Source organism: Coffea arabica, chromosome 11e, assembly GCF_036785885.1.
Source record: "Coffea arabica cultivar ET-39 chromosome 11e, Coffea Arabica ET-39 HiFi, whole genome shotgun sequence".
Classification (NCBI taxonomy): Eukaryota; Viridiplantae; Streptophyta; class Magnoliopsida; order Gentianales; family Rubiaceae; genus Coffea; species Coffea arabica.
Genome location: NC_092331.1, coordinates 52,901,553 through 52,919,514, shown reverse-complemented (window position 1 = coordinate 52,919,514; position 17,962 = coordinate 52,901,553). Strand labels below are relative to the sequence as shown.

Here is a 17,962-nt window from a genome sequence, read left to right as displayed (position 1 = left end):
GGTTTCAAGATGCCACAGCTTGGGGGGTTTATATAGGGCGATTGGCTGCTATCATTTTGCGCGTACATGTTAATCTTCTTAACAAATTTTCTACATGAGAAATTTCAGAGATGTTGATGGTCTTGTCTTGTATTCTAGGAATGATTCGAAGATGCTTATCTCTCCATAATCCTCCTGCATAATTTCAGTCAGCTCTCATCCCTCATTTTTTATTCTTCTGGTAATGTGAACTTCAGTGTTCTAATATGTCAATGTTACAATGTTTTCTTCTTTAGTGTCCAATTCGTGGATTACCTCTAAGAAAGATAGAAAAAGAAACAGACATGGCTTATCTGTTTGGGTGGAGTTTTTCATTGTTTTCAAGAATCACTATCTAACATCTTTGAAAATCTCAAATGCGCTTATGATCAAAATATTATATTACAATTTTCAAAAAAGAAAAAAGATCATTCAAAACAATTCTCTTTTGACTTAATTAGTAGAAAAAATTAGCAATTATACAAATAAGAATTAGATACACTGAAAAGTAAGTTCAAAATTAGAAATGATGGTCTTAGCTTATAATTGTTTTAGCGATAACTTTCTGTTCTGGGTAGCCAATATCAACATGTTAGTATTCAGGATTTTGTCAAATTCCACCCCTGAGGAGACCAATGATAATTTCATGACTACTAAAGTCTTCTGCTTGTTTTTTTGTCCTTTAGATTCTTCCTCTTAGACGGGAACTGCAACTAGATTCTGAAGCAGCAGACGGGGCATAAATGAAGGCCACACATGCGTTTGTCTTCCTTCTCCAGTCCCGATCCACTCAGAAGTTAGGCAAATGGCATCAAGACAATCAGCGTATCAAGTGGAACAAGAGTTTCTAGTCCTGGATTTCGTAGAACTTACTCAAGTAGTTTTTTTTTTAAAAAAAAAAAAAAAAAAAGGCCCTGTTTGGGGCAGTGTTCAAGCAGTTTTTTGAGCTTAAACTTCAGTTTTGGCAACTTTCCAGAATAGCATTTGAGGTGGGTAAAATGCTAAATTCATGTTCAATCAAAATTCATTTACTGCAACTTGTGCCCGGTGTGATTCTCTAGCCTTTTGTTTTCAAGAACCCAATGAGACAAAAGCAACAAGATAAAGGGCACTACTAGTCTGGTATTGATTTCCAATCTAGTAACTGCCTCTGATCCTAGTAGATAATCTGCCATTACATACTAGCCAGAGGTTCAGAGCCAGTGATTGAAGTCTTGTAACAAACCAGTACATGCCAAGGTAAATTGGGAATGATTACAATAAGGAGTATGGGAAATTATATTCCCCTAGCTTTTGTAGTCCACTTTTGTAATATGGCTTCCATGGATTAGGCCATTAGGGTGCTAGCCACTTGTAAGGAACCTGATTTGGATGCAATTCATTCCTTACAAGGAGAAAGGGAAATACTTAAGAATCAATGTGATTTTGGATGGTTTTTATAATAAGTTATAACGTTTTTTTTTTGTAGTAGATAAAAGAATGCGTTAGGAGAAATTATTATCACTAACTGATACCAAAATTTTTTAAACTTCTTAAGTATTAAAATGTTTTAGTATTAAGATATTTAATTATCTTTTTCTCTTTATAGACATTTTATTCACTAATTAAAAAGATGAAGTTTATTTCTTTCCTTTTTTTTTTTTTTGAGGGAACAAAGAAGATTTATCAATGGGCCAAAAGGAAAAGCTGAACAAAGATGAGTTATTCATCATTTCTTAAGCTATTCATAATTGGTATGTGTTTGAGAAAACTTGCACATATGGTTTGTACTTTGTTGTAATTTTCTCAAATTATTTCTCGTTATACTAATTAAATTCACAGCTTAGAAGAATTTCCCTTTGTAAATAAATTCCATGGCCTGGTGGATATACGACCCAAATTTGACAATAGGAATTCGTTAATGGACACTGCAAGAGCAGCGGGAGCCCAACCGGAAATCACCAAATAAGCATGCACTTATTTCAAGTGTTTTTAGATGGGCCCTTATTGGGCAGTGATAATTTGTTAAATATATTGTTAAACTGAAAGTCATCAAATTTATTGGTTCAATCCTCTTCAATAGACTTAGATTCCGTTTGATGACCCAATATCGCATTTAAACTTGATGGATTCAATTTTTAACATATTCAAATCGTTTGATAACAAAAAATTTAATATCTGAATTAATTAAATAACATTAAATTTTCTAGGCAAAATTTACTTCCAAAATTAAATGATAAGTTATTTACTTATTATTAAATGTGATATGCAATCAAATGTATTAGATTTAATACGTAACAATTCAATAATTTAATAGATTCAGATTTCAGTTTTATCAAACACACTCTTAGGGTACGTTTGATAAAACTAAAGTTTGAAAAATGAAATTTGAAATCTAAAGTCTAAATTCGTTAATTTACTGAATTGTTAAGTACTAAATTGAAACATTTAAATGTATATCACATTAAGTGATACTTGAATAATTTATCACTTATTTTTTAAATAAGTTTTGCAAAATTCAGTATCATTTAATTAATTCAAATGTCTTATTTTTAGTTATCAAATGCGTTTGAACATGTTATGATTTGAACCCATTAAATTTAAATGCTGAATTAAATTATCAAATAGAACCTTACTAAAGATAATTGAGCTAGTACCAATTGAATGGAAAATAATGCTTACAAAAGACATCACAAACATTCAAGTTACAATAAGGTTTCTGGTTTTGATGTCTCGATTTTCTTTGACTGGAAATAGAAATACTTTTCTAATTCTTATTAGTTCCAGTATTATATTGAACAAAAAATTTCTTTTATAGGCAAAAATGGAAGGTAGGTAGGCCAACTTACATCTCCCTACAAGAAACATAACGCATAATTCATACCATCCGAAATAGGAAAGGTATTACACATTTTAATTACGACCTCAGAAATATTACTCAATGTAACAAGACAAGTCAAAATGCATGCAGCTCGTTGTTGCATTTAGAACAATTGAAATGAAAACTTTGTTGTGATCTTAAATATTTGAGTCACAACTTTATTTTCTTGTTCTCATTGGCGCATTGTCCACTTCCCTTCTCAAGCTTTTCTATTATGTTTTTCAGACTCTCTATTTTGCCCTCCCATATCTATGTTGGAATCTTTATTTTGTACAAGTACTGTGACCATGGGACTCCCCGAGTAACAGAACTTTGTTAGATTGTGGTGGGTTTACCAAATTAATGGATTAAATCTACTGATAATAAAGGCAAACAAATAATACATTACACTAAAAAATGTATAAAATAACAACACTCACAAATAATCTTGCACAAAACATTACTAAGTTGAGCCTCGCTTCAAATCTTGAGCATACTTGCTCTAATCTTATCAGAGTCTCATTCTTGAGATATCTGTTCAAACACTCACTCAACTACATTCTAAATATTAGAACATTCTAAGAGCTTCAACTCTAATTGAGCTTGTCTTATTTTCGTTGAATGGGATGCCAAGAATGGCAAATGAGATCGCTATTGATGCTAGCAAGGATCCTATATGCACCTGTAAGTTTTCTCTTCTAATTCATGCCCAATTGCCGGAAAATTCGGTGAACTTCACAAGCAAATCTGGCTCAAGATACAAGCATGAACCAAGTTGATCTGTCACCCACAATTCCCACATTCGGCTGCTTGTCCATTGCCAATAAAAGAGTAAAACGAAGCACTCCAAAGCCGCAAGAAATGCTGGATTTCTTCTGCCTATATGGATGACTTTTATGTAACTCATAAATGCAACAATAGCCCACGATTTTTGACTAAAGGTAATGTTGCATTGTTTTAACAAAACTTTTCTAAACAAATCAGGTTGGTTTTTGATATTAATTATGCACAAAATGGGGCATGCATCTTTGATCCTTGTATTTAAGTCCTAAGAGACAGGCTTACCCTTTCTAAGGACCATTTGTACACATCACCTTTTGATTTCGTATTGTACGACCCAGAAATCTTTTAGGTCTGAAAAAATGTACTAATAGAGATTAACATACATGAAGGAACATAAGTAACAATATATAGTTGGAGCTAGAAAATGTAATTCTTGAAAACAATGGCTAATGTTGCCTATAGAACTGGATATGTTGCCCGTCAGTATTGGCAATATTGCTATTGATATCTTCGCTTTTCATTTCTGTAAAAGATTAATTTTCTTTGATTAATGGGTATCGGGTAATATATTGAATTTGCAGCATTGTACTTCAATGTAGTGATCATAACTACAACATTTTACACGATAAATATAACTGTCGCATAACTGAAGCGTTCAAATTCAATAACATGCAGCAAGTCAAGAAATGATAGTTTTCTTTTACTTGATGACAGGTTTACAGTTTACGTGGAATCGCATCCTGAAAGAAAATATTCTGCTTCCGAGCACCATGTTAGTATCCTGGAAGAAGCTTAAGATAGCAATTAATGCATATATTCAGTGCCCACAAACTTATACTACATACCAATTGATGCATAGAAAAAACTTTTTTATAACATTATTTATTTCTTTTTCTTTATGTCGTGGAAATTATCAAGGGGAAATCTTGGGAAGAAGTTATACTAGGAGTTTCAATGGATTTTCAGCCTACCTTACAAAGCAAGAGCAGCAAAAGTTGGCTGTTCTGTGCAATTTGGCAACGTTAGTCTCTTTCAACTTTCCTGATTTTTGAATTCTATTAATCTTCCACTAATGTGTGAGTTCTTAACTAAATTTGCAGCTCATGATCATGTGGTTTCTATATTTCCAAGCAAAAGGCTTCAACTTATACAACAGCATCGTGCGACTTTATTTGTTTTCCTATAAGTGCCCCCCGAAATCTTGCATTTGAGAGTGATATAGTCATAGGAGTTACTTGATTCTGGAATTTGGCCAGAATCAGAGAGTTTTCGTGAACAAAGTTTTGGTCCTATTCCCAGCAAATGGAAAGGAGTGTGTTACGGCGGGATTGATTTCATGTGTAACAGGAAAAGTTTCTACTTTTTGTTAGTTACATAGGAAATGTTGAATAGGAAACTTCGATTATCATTTTGATGTGTACATGTCTACAGAAAAATTATTGGAGCTCGGTACCATGTATCAGATTCTGCAACAGATTTATAGGGTCATAATGGAACGCACACAGCTGCAGGAAACATTGTCATGGATGTGAGTTACTATGGAATTGTAGAAGGTACTATACGAGGAGGGGCGCCTGCAGCAAGGAATGCTGTATACAATGCTTGTGCTTTTCCATGCTGTGATGATGCTGATATATTGGCTTGATTCAACGATGCTATAGCCGATGGAGTAGACATTATTACAATTTTAATTGGTTTCAATTATCCAGTTGATTGAAAGATAATTCTATAGCAATTGGATCTTTTCATGCAGCACAGAAGGGAATACTTACGGTAAATTCGGCGGGAAATAATGGTCTTGTACAAGGACAGATTACAAGTACAGCACCATGGTTGTTCACCATCGCAGCAACTACTACAAATCGCAAGATCATGGGTGAAGTTGTCCTTGGTAATGGAGTAAATTTAGCAGTATGTATTGACCTTAATTTCTTCCCTTGTCATGCATAAATTGGTTTTATGTTTGATTTGACGTTGTTCCAGAACACCTTGCTTTATTTATGTTCTAACCATTAGTGATGCAGGGAAATGCAGTTAATACATTCAGCTTGAATGGGACAAAATTCCCTCTGGTGTATATGCAAAGACTGCCTAGAGGATAAAGAACGAATTAAAAGCCAAGTAAATTCACTTCTTCCTTGCCAATTAAGCTCTAGTACATGTAATGATTGATAAAATTTGAGTTGCTAATAGCTTGTTCTGTTGGCTGTGTCTTGATGGTTGCTTGGACAAAAGCCTAGTGCATGGAAAATTTGTATTTTGTTGCAATTACAATGGCATTACAGAAGCTAGTAGAGCTGGTGCACGCACTTGGAACTATTATACTGACAAATGAATTCCTTGATGTCTCTGATATTGTTCCCTCAGCTGCATCAGCTTTGAATCATCAGCTATTTAGACTGGTTGAGAGCTACATCAACTCTACAGAGTGAGCCTACTCTATATGCAACCTTTTAGATACACATTATACTTTTCGATTAATTAGTCTTGCACCTTCAGCTAATTTAACTGTAGTAAAATGAATTCTTGTTTGTATATAGACCGCCTCTGATAGGATGTTAATTGTTAGTAATTTTATTGTTAATTTTCCTTTTTATCCTTGCCAAATATTGCTTTAATTTGTTTTAATTGTCAATATATATTTATATTTGGTATTTGGATATAATTTCAGAAATGGGAGCAGAAACCTCTTGAGAAGATTATTGTGGAACTTTGCACAATTTTGGTGCAAACCAACGTAGAAGAATGGAATTGCATTTGGGAATTCAATTTGGCTAGACAACATGTCAAAGTTAGTGGGGACCGCAAATAAGTTGTATTGTCTTAAGTGTGCTTTCTTTGCACATTTTTGGTTTGCTCTCTTATTTGTGAACGTGTGCACTTGGTCAAAGGGAACCGACAAACCATAGTTGGCTTTGCTTTTGTTTTCGGTGGAGTTGATTAGGTAAGGAAGGAATGTTTTTCTTTTGTGAGCGTGGAGTGAAGTTTGGAATTGGCTTGTTTTTATGCGGGGGAGAGCCGCACATTTCGGGGGTGAGTTTTTCTTCCTCTCTTCCGTCTGGGAAGAGGAGTTTTAGTTTTTCTCTCCGAGGGATGTTCCAGAGGAGAGAATAGGGAGTTGTTTTGGTTTGTTGAATTCTAGTGTGCAATTTTCTTATTCTCTTCTGAGAGTTTTGTTATTCACTCTCTCAATTATCGAAGAAAGATGATGTCTTTAAATTCAATTGAATTGTGTGAAGATTTTCTTATGAGGCGTGGCTAATTTTCTCCTCTAGTCAAGGATCAACGCGAAGACGCAGTCCCAAATATCTGTGAGATCTAATTAATTTTACATGTTCCTTAATTTGTTAATATTTGCATGTTTTCTATTTTAATTTCCATGGGATTATTTTGTTAATTGGATATCAAGGGCCCGATGTGCAATTTGACTTTTTAATCTCTTGTCAAATTAATCAATTAAATCCGTAATTGTTTAGTTGGTTAATATTAGTGGCAACTAGTATTTTCACATACTAGGAGAACATGCAATCTGATTTAAATAACCCTCGTAGCGTGTTATTAATTTGGGTTAGACTTTTCTAGTTTTTAATGCAATTAGGAAATTAATTCCTACGGTCGTACCTAGGAGTATTTCCTAGTTAGAGGTAATCAACGGTCGTACCTTGGTTATCAATAAATTAAGGAAAAGCTGGTCGTTAGAGCTTATCGGCGACTATAACTAGCCTATTAATTAAATTAAGTGAACCTTCTTTGCATCAATGATCGGATGAATGGACTGTGTCTGCGTAGTTGTATCCTTGGCTAGAATTTATTTATTATTTATTTAATTGCTATTTACAATTGTATTAATTAATTATTTATCTTTGGTTAAATTGTTTAATTATTTTTAGTTAAATTGTTTAATTATTTATTTTTAGTTTTATCTGATAAAAATCCCCCGTGTCCCGAACTTGAAAAGAATCGAATTTTTTTCCAGTCCCTGTGGATTCGACCCTACTCACTACTATACACAGAAAATTCATTTTTCTCGAGTAGGTATTTATTATTGCACAGGCTCGACACCTGTCAATTTTTGGCGCCGTTGCCGGGGACTGGCGTTAATTATTTGTTTCTTTTTAAGTTCATTTTTGTTCTAATTTTCTGGTATTTTTCTAGTTTATGTCTCGTTCTTCTCGTACAGGCGAATTAATTTTCGATCCTGAAGTAGAGAAGATCGCGCGTAGAACGAGGAAAGAAACCAGGCGGCTCAGAGAAGAGCAATACGGTATTGCACCTCAGGGACTTGATCCAGAGGTTGAGCCGACAAATTTGTCTGGTGACAATTCGAGTGATTCAGACCAAGAGGAAGTCACTATGGCAAATGCACGAACATTAAGGGAGTTGGCTGCTCCTGATTTAAATCAGCAGCCCTTGTGCATTACTTTTCCAAATTTAAATGATGACACTCCCTTTGAACTAAAATCTGGTCTAATTCATCTCTTGCCATCTTTTCATGGTCTACCAGGTGAGGAGCCCTACAAGCACTTGCAAGAGTTCGACGTCGTTTGCAACAGTATGAAGCCTCCGGGAATTACAGAAGAGCAAATAAAGATGAGGGCTTTCCCCTTCTCTTTGAAGGACTCCGCAAAAGACTGGCTCTACTACCTACCACCTGGTAGTATCACCACGTGGGATCAATTGAAGAAAAAATTTCTGGACAAGTACTTTCCGGCGTCTCGAGCTGCGAGCCTAAGGAAAGAGATATGTGGCATCAAACAACACCCAGGCGAGTCACTCTATGAGTACTGGGAGAGGTTTAAGAAACTGTGCACCAAATGCCCTCAACATCAGATAAGTGAGCAACTGCTCATCCAATATTTCTATGAGGGATTACTTTTCAGGGACAGAAGCATAATCGATGCTGCAAGTGGAGGGGCGTTGGTGAACAAAACCCTTCGAGGAGCATGGGAGTTGATTGAAGGGATGGCTGAGAACTCACAACAGTTTGGTTCAAGAGAGGACATCCCGACGCGCAGGGTGAATGAGGTGGAAACGTCCTCTATCCAACAGCAGATCTCCGAATTAACATCTTTTGTAAGACAATTAGCTGTGGGGAATGCTTCACAAGCCAAAGTGTGTGGGGTGTGCACTGCCGTGGGTCATCCTACGGAAATGTGTCCACTGGTTCAAGAAGAAACTGCAGAACAGGTGAACATGGCTGGCCACGCGCCCGCGCCAAGAAAGCCATATGATCCATACTCAAACACCTACAATCCTGGTTGGAGGGATCACCCCAACCTTAGTTATGGAGGAAATAGGCAGTCTAACTTTGTGCCAAATAGACAGCAAGGACACCAACAGCAGTATCATCCTCGCCCACCACCACCACCACCCCCTTCAAACTCAAGTCCGTCCATGGAAGAAATGATGAAGCAATTACTTGCCAATCAACAAAAGACGGATTCAGACCTGCAAAGCATGAGAAATCAACTGGGACAGGTGCAATCATTGCAAAATCAAATGAATCAAATGGTTATAACAATCAACCGTTTGGAGTCCCAAGTTCAAGGAAAATTGCCATCTCAACCTGAGGCAAATCCAAAGAATGTAAGTGCAATGACCTTAAGGAGTGGCAAGGAAGTTCAAGGACCCGAACCGGTGATTCCTAAAGACAAGGACGAGGAACGGATTGAAAAAGAATTGGAAGAGGAGGGCACAGACAACAAAAATGTAAAGGTACCCTCGAACCCAATTCCTACAACTAAAACTAATCCACCTCCCTTTCCTAGCAGGTTAGAGAAACCAAAGAAGCAAGACAAGGAAAAAGAGGTCCTGGAGATCTTTCGCAAGGTGGAGATCAACATACCCCTACTGGATGCGATTAAACAAGTACCCAGGTACGCAAAATTTTTGAGGGACCTGTGTGCCAATCGCAAGCGGTTGAAAGGGGATGAACGAGTTATAGTTAGGAAGAATGTTTCGACAATTCTACAAAGGAAACTTCCACCAAAATGCGGAGATTCAGGTATGTTTACTATTCCTTGTAGGATAGGTAATACTTTGATTGGAAAGGCCATGTTAGATCTAGGAGCATCGATTAATGTCATGCCGAAATCTATTTATGCTTCTTTGAACTTAGGCCATTTGAAAGAAACTGGAATAATAATCCAACTAGCTGACAGGACCAATGCATACCCTGACGGGTTGATTGAAGATGTTTTGGTAAAAATTAATGAATTGATTTTTCCAGCTGATTTTTTTGTGCTCGACATGGAGGATGAACACTCCCGTGATCCGTCACCTTTGTTGTTAGGTAGACCCTTTTTGAGCACAGCCCGAACCAAAATTGATGTTAATAAGGGTACTTTGTCTATGGAATTTGATGGTGAGATTGTCCACTTTAACATCTTTGAGACCATGAAATATCCATCCGATTCAAATGTTGGCTCTGTTTTCTCGGTAAATGTTATTGACCCTGCTATACAGGAGGTTTTTGAAATTGAAGGCAGGGATGAGCTAGAGGTCGTTCTGACCAGGCACTTCGAGTCCGAAACAACCTCTGGAGTAGAGTTGAGTGAAGAGCTTAAATGCGTGATTGGATCGTTGCAAACGTTACCAACCACGAAGACAAGGTATGACCTCGCACCCATTTTTATACCTGAACCTCACAAAAGGTTACTTCCATCTGTGGTGCAGGCACCTGTTTTGGAACTGAAACCGCTGCCGAAACACCTGAAATATGCATACTTGGGTGAAGGGGAGACACTTCCAGTGATCATCTCCGCGGGTTTATCAAAGGTTCAAGAAGAGAAACTACTTCGAGTTCTTAGGGAACATAAGCAGGCGATAGGATGGACCATCGCCGACATCAAGGGAATTAGTCCCGCGGTGTGTATGCACCGAATTCGACTCGAGGAGAATTCTAAACCCGTACGGCAAGCTCAACGGAGATTAAATCCTCTCATGATGGAGGTCGTAAAGAAAGAGATTTTAAAACTGCTGGACGTTGGAATTATATTTGCAATATCAGATAGCCCGTGGGTAAGTCCAGTACAGGTGGTCCCGAAGAAGGCAGGGGTGACGGTAGAATCAAACCAAGAGGGTGAGCTCGTACCAATTCGAAAGCCCACCGGATGGCGACAGTGTATCGATTACCGAAAGCTAAATGCCGTCACGAAAAAGGACCATTTCCCCCTCCCTTTCATTGACCAAATGGTGGAGCGACTAGCATGTCGAGCTTACTATTGTTTCTTGGATGGATTTTCAGGTTATTTTCAAATTGCCATCGCACCCGAGGACCAAGAGAAGACTACTTTCACCTGCCCATTTGGAACATTTGCATACCGAAAGATGCCATTTGGATTGTGTAATGCACCTGCTACCTTCCAAAGATGCATGGTAAGTATCTTTTCAGAATATGTTGAGAAGATTATTGAGGTTTTCATGGACGATTTCAGTGTATATGGTGAAAGTTTTGAAAACTGTCTAGATAACCTGAAATTGATCTTAGTAAGGTGTATAGAAACTAATCTCGTGCTTAATTGGGAAAAATGTCATTTTATGGTTGAACACGGGATAGTTTTGGGTCATGTTGTATCATCTACAGGTATTGAGGTTGATAAGGCAAAAATAGATGTTATATCTACTTTACCTTACCCCGCGAGTGTGCGGGAAGTTCGTTCTTTCTTGGGTCACGCAGGTTTCTATAGAAGGTTCATCAAGGATTTCTCGAAAATTGGAGCACCCTTGTTCCAACTTTTGCAAAAAGATGTATCCTTCGAATTTGATGAAACATGTAAGGGGGCATTCAATAAGTTAAAGGAGTTATTGACCACCTCACCTATTATCCAACCCCCTGACTGGAACCTCCCATTCGAAATCATGTGTGACGCCAGCGACTATGCAGTGGGTGCGGTATTGGGTCAAAGAGTAGGAAAGGCAGCTCATGCTATCTACTACGCATCTCGAGCCTTGAACGGAGCTCAATTGAACTATTCAACCACCGAAAAGGAGCTTTTAGCAGTTGTTTTTGCCTTAGAAAAATTTCGGTCTTATTTACTTGGTGCTAAAGTTATTATTTTTTCTGATCATGCAGCTTTACGGTATTTATTGACCAAGAAAGAGGCAAAACCGCGATTGATACGGTGGATATTGTTGTTACAAGAGTTCAACCTGGAGATCCGAGATAAGAAAGGGGCAGAGAACCTGGTAGCAGATCACTTGAGTCGAGTACAAGTCGTCGAAGAGGACCTCCCATTGAGAGAAGCATTTCCCGAGGAGCATTTATTTTCTATTAATTCATCCTTGCCTTGGTATGCAGATATTGTTAATTTTCTAGTCACTGACAAATTTCCTACAGGATGGCCTAAGGCAAAGAGAGACAAGTTGAGGAGCGATGCAAAGTTCTACATTTGGGATGATCCTTACCTCTGGAAGCGGGGTGCCGATCAAATCATCCGTAGATGTGTAAGTGAAGTTGAATTTCAATCTATTCTAGCATATTGTCACTCTTTTGCATGTGGAGGTCACTTTGGACCGAAGAGAACGGCTCGTAAGGTGCTAGAGAGTGGATTCTATTGGCCAACTCTATTCAAGGATGCCTACTCATTTTGTAAGTTATGTGATAAGTGTCAAAGAGTGGGTAATATCTCTCGTAGGGGTCAAATGACTCAAACCCCAATGATTTTTGTTGAAATTTTTGACGTTTGGGGCATTGATTTTATGGGTCCTTTTCCTTCGTCCTGTGGTTTTTTGTATATATTGCTTGCTGTAGATTATGTTTCGAAGTGGGTAGAACCAAAGGCCACCCGCACTAATGATTCCAAAGTGGTTGCAGAATTCGTTAAGTCTAATATTTTTGTCCGCTTTGGGATGCCACGAGCAATTGTAAGTGATCGGGGTACTCATTTCTGCAACAAAATGATCGCTGCAATGTTTAGGAGATACGGTGTCTTGCACAAAGTCTCTACATCCTACCATCCTCAGACAAATGGTCAGGCGGAAGTATCGAACCGAGAGATCAAATCAATTCTAGAAAAGATGGTCCGACCCGATAGAAAGGATTGGAGTGTGAGACTAGAGGATGCACTATGGGCATATAGGACGGCATACAAGACACCCATTGGCATGTCCCCTTACCGATTGGTATTTGGAAAGCCATGTCATCTCCCGGTAGAGTTTGAGCATAGAGCGTTTTGGGCGGTCAAGCAATGCAATATGGATATCGAGGAGGGCGGAATTCAAAGGAAGTTGCAATTACAAGAGTTGGAAGAAATCCGAAATGAAGCGTACGAGAATGCAATGATCTATAAAGAGAAGAATCGGATCTTTCATGACCAACAGATCTCTAGGAAGACATTCGTCTGCGGGCAAAAAGTTTTACTATACCACTCCAAATTGAAGTTATTTCCAGGTAAGCTACGTTCTCGTTGGATTGGTCCCTTTGTTGTAACTAATGTCTTTGATTATGGTGCAGTGGAGATCCAGAGTCTGAAGACGGAGAAGAAATTTGTGGTGAATGGTCATCGTCTCAAGCCTTATTATGATGAGGCTCCAGTTGAGCGAGTAGAGATGACGCATTTGGAGGACCCAATTTGCTTGGTTTAAGCAAATTATGGGCTATGTCTAGCCAAAGACATTAAAGAAAGGCGCTAGTTTGGGAGGCAACCCAAATATTAGTTTTGTTATTTCTAGTTGTTTTGTTCTTTCTAGTTGGTTCTTTTGCATTGGGTCATTTACTCGTTGGGTAGTATCAGTACTCATATTTCCTTTACTGAAATCAGGAAGTGAAATCTTGGCGCGCCCACGCGGCGTTGGTGTCTCCTGAGGTCAGGGGACGAAGGCCAATCTTGGCGCGCCCACGCGGTGTTTGACGACCTAAAAAAAAAAAAAAAATCCTTCTTTTTCTTCTTTTCTTTTTCTTTCTTCTTTCTTCCTTTCTTTCTTTCTTTCTTTCTTCTTTCCCTGTTTTTCCCTTTTCTCTGGTTCCTTCAACCAGAGCCGCCGCCGCCGCCCCAGGTCTCCTTCCTTCCTCCTGCTCCACCGACGCCATCGCCGCTCCTCACGCGCGCCACCTGGAGCCCGCCGCCCCCTCGCGCGCGCTACCCCAACCCGTCGCCCACCACCCGCAGTCGCTGAGCACCACCAGATCCAGCTGCCGCAAACTCTTCTCTCTCACAGCCACCACCTTCATCGCACCACTGGCTTCGTATGCACGCGCCTGCCTCAATCTCTTTCTATTATTTTTTTTTATTTCCTTATTTTATTATTGCAGTATGTTTTTATTATTTTTATTACAGTACGTTTTTGAAAATTTTACGTGTTTGGACTACCTGACATTTCTATTCATCCTTAGTTGGATACTTCTGTGTTACTTTGCTTGTTTCTTTTTACTTTGCTTGATTTTTATTTATTTAGTACAATTTGGAAAGAATGGTGAAACCACGATCCCGACCCTTTGACCTCCGCTCCGCCTCCTCCAACTACAGGTGCTAATAGCTGGCACCAGCTTCAGGGGAGTTTCGTTGTCCTTCTTCTTATTTTTACTGTTTCATTATCACATTGAGGGCAATGTGTGATTTAAGTGTGGGGGGGATTTGGGTTTAGTTTTGATTGGTGTTTCTTTAATTTACTGCCTTTCTTACTAGTGTTTTGATGAATAAATATGGCAATTCATTCGTTTATTGCTGGTTGTGATTTATCCTATGAATTTTGTTTAGATGGCAAGTAAACGCATGTTATCTTGGTGAATATCATGAGTTTAATGACTTGGTGCAAATTGTGATTAACTTGTTTAGGCAATTTAAATATTTTATTAGCAATTGTTATGTGGATTGGGCAATTGTTGATCTTAGTTCTCCATATTAGGAGATGACGTGGGCCATGATCTTTAATTATCTGGTATTCTGATACTTTAATTGTGATTAATAAATGACTCTACTTCGCTAGTGCCGTCACCCAGTAACCGGGAGTCTTCACCACAAGTGTCGACTTTCGCGTCAAAAAGTGGCGATATCTATGAGTAGTTAGTCCTGAAGCAGTGAAAAGTTGAGTAACTGGGCTCTTTCATCTAAAAATGTCAGAGTTCACGTCAAAAGACTTGAATAGCTTGGGACTGAGCATTTTTGAAAAAAAAAAAAAAATTTTAATTGTTAAAAAAAAAAAAAAAAAGAGAGAGAGAATAAAATAATGTGTAAACTTATGATCATATTGGCCTGCCGATCCTTGTTCTTCAATGTTGAGATTTTGATTTTCAGTTGACCCAATTGCTAACTTTTGCTAGTTTAATATTTTAATTTCTTAGACGAGTTAGCCATGAATTGGACGAGTCTATGATTTCAGGAGCTAATCGTGAGAAATATGTCTTGACACTTAGCCACTAAAACTTGATTTTGGGATAAGCATAGCTTGGCAGTAAATGAAATGAGAGTTAGCCATTGTTGAATTTAGTTGTTCCCATGCTTGAGGACAAGCATGATTTAAGTGTGGGGGGAATTGATAGGATGTTAATTGTTAGTAATTTTATTGTTAATTTTCCTTTTTATCCTTGCCAAATATTGCTTTAATTTGTTTTAATTGTCAATATATATTTATATTTGGTATTTGGATATAATTTCAGAAATGGGAGCAGAAACCTCTTGAGAAGATTATTGTGGAACTTTGCACAATTTTGGTGCAAACCAACGTAGAAGAATGGAATTGCATTTGGGAATTCAATTTGGCTAGACAACATGTCAAAGTTAGTGGGGACCGCAAATAAGTTGTATTGTCTAAAGTGTGCTTTCTTTGCACATTTTTGGTTTGCTCTCTTATTTGTGAACGTGTGCACTTGGTCAAAGGGAACCGACAAACCATAGTTGGCTTTGCTTTTGTTTTCGGTGGAGTTGATTAGGTAAGGAAGGAATGTTTTTCTTTTGTGAGCGTGGAGTGAAGTTTGGAATTGGCTTGTTTTTATGCGGGGGAGAGCCGCACATTTCGGGGGTGAGTTTTTCTTCCTCTCTTCCGTCTGGGAAGAGGAGTTTTAGTTTTTCTCTCCGAGGGATGTTCCAGAGGAGAGAATAGGGAGTTGTTTTGGTTTGTTGAATTCTAGTGTGCAATTTTCTTATTCTCTTCTGAGAGCTTTGTTATTCACTCTCTCAATTATCGAAGAAAGATGATGTCTTTAAATTCAATTGAATTGTGTGAAGATTTTCTTATGAGGCGTGGCTAATTTTCTCCTCTAGTCAAGGATCAACGCGAAGACGCAGTCCCAAATATCTGTGAGATCTAATTAATTTTACATGTTCCTTAATTTGTTAATATTTGCATGTTTTCTATTTTAATTTCCATGGGATTATTTTGTTAATTGGATATCAAGGGCCCGATGTGCAATTTGACTTTTTAATCTCTTGTCAAATTAATCAATTAAATCCGTAATTGTTTAGTTGGTTAATATTAGTGGCAACTAGTATTTTCACATACTAGGAGAACATGCAATCTGATTTAAATAACCCTCGTAGCGTGTTATTAATTTGGGTTAGGCTTTTCTAGTTTTTAATGCAATTAGGAAATTAATTCCTACGGTCGTACCTAGGAGTATTTTCTAGTTAGAGGTAATCAACGGTCGTACCTTGGTTATCAATAAATTAAGGAAAAGCTGGTCGTTAGAGCTTATCGGCGACTATAACTAGCCTATTAATTAAATTAAGTGAACCTTCTTTGCATCAATAATCGGATGAATGAACTGTGTCTGCGTAGTTGTATCCTTGGCTAGAATTTATTTATTATTTATTTAATTGCTATTTACAATTGTATTAATTAATTATTTATCTTTGGTTAAATTGTTTAATTATTTTTAGTTAAATTGTTTAATTATTTATTTTTAGTTTTATCTGATAAAAATCCCCCGTGTCCCGAACTTGAAAAGAATCGAATTTTTTTCCAGTCCCTGTGGATTCGACCCTACTCACTACTATACACAGAAAATTCATTTTTCTCGAGTAGGTATTTTTTATTGCACAGGCTCGACACCTGTCAGTAACTGTCAAGTTCTGAATTTGCCGAATAGTATTCATATTTTATCCTTACAGTAACATTTATCTCTTTCCCCATACATAATTTTAGCGAACGGGATGCTGGGTTTTTTGTGCAATTTGGTTGCATTATTGTGCATGTTTAAATTTTTGGTGTACAACTACATTATAATATTATAGGTAAATTATATATGACCCCCCTATGGTTTCGTCTATTGTCACATGACTCCTCTAACGTTTCAAAATATCTACTTCAACTCCCTATGATTTCATGTAAAGGGGAAATTTAATAGAAAATAGCCTATGTAATATCATTAATTAAAATATTAATAGTGCCCTTAAATAAATACTAAATCAATTGACAGCTTAATTATCTTATATAAAAGCATAGAAGATTATTTGGATAAATGCAAACATTATAGGGGGTAAAGTGGGTAATTATACTACTCATAAGGGGGTTACATGGAAACGAAAAGATTATGACACATGTATTTAGAGCACGTTTGGTATACACATTGTAATTGATTGTTCGTTTCATCCATTCTCTACTTTACATAAAATCAAAGGGGATTATGTGACTATTTTGAAACATTAGAGGGATTATCTGACATTATGTAAAATTACATAGGGATTATAAATAATTTACCCTAATATTATATTCACTATAGATGAAATATTTTATTCATTTACATCACTGTTTCCATGAATATAACAGTATAATGTAATAAATATCCAATCGGACATAGCATCGGCCCAATTCCAACTTTTAAGAATGAATGGTTGAATACTTTAAGCATATGTGCATCACATTGCCAATTTGGCATCTACAAGTTTCCTCGATTGAACGCCTTAATCGCACCTTTATCTTACTTAGTAATCTTTCATATCACCATCTTTGTTATTTCATGAGATTATCATTTTCAATTGTTTTGGGGTTTACCTTAGTATAGAAATCTCCATTTTTGTTTTGAATTTACACCAAGCTTCCATTTCTTCAATTGTTGAAAGACAAACTTTTCTTACTCTTGATTTTGTGGTAACATTTATATACATGAAGTATGATTGTGTAATAAACTTAAACAAATTATTTTGAGTTATATGACATCTTAGTGTTTGACTGGAGAGATCGTCTAAATTAAAAAAAAAAAAAAAAGGAATTCTCCTATGTAAGTTAAACCAAAACATGAATCAATTTTTTGAAGTGCGGGGAACAAAGTATTTTGACAATCTAATTTAAAACAAGAGATCTGTAAATCCTTCTTACAGATTAATTTAGTAAAACTTCATTAGTTTTGAACTGGTCATCTAGTTCATAAGTTGTTTAAAGAGCCAA

General features: G+C 37.1%; 1 protein-coding gene and 1 non-coding gene across 2 annotated transcripts; one reads left to right on the top strand and one right to left on the bottom strand.

Annotated features, from left to right (window-relative positions):
- The first annotated feature begins 7,798 nt into the window (after positions 1 to 7,798).
- LOC140021374 (uncharacterized) lies at positions 7,799 to 13,445 on the top strand. Its single transcript, XM_072072135.1, has 6 exons — positions 7,799 to 9,644; positions 9,759 to 9,841; positions 10,106 to 11,084; positions 11,226 to 11,843; positions 11,940 to 13,031; positions 13,402 to 13,445. Exons 1-6 carry the CDS (start codon positions 7,799 to 7,801, stop codon positions 13,443 to 13,445), a joined length of 4,662 nt encoding a protein of 1,553 aa, XP_071928236.1.
- Positions 8,366 to 8,472, bottom strand: LOC113719814 (small nucleolar RNA R71). Its single transcript, XR_003455055.1, has one exon. It is a non-coding gene; the product is annotated as a small nucleolar RNA R71 (small nucleolar RNA).
- Positions 13,446 to 17,962: the final 4,517 nt, after the last annotated feature.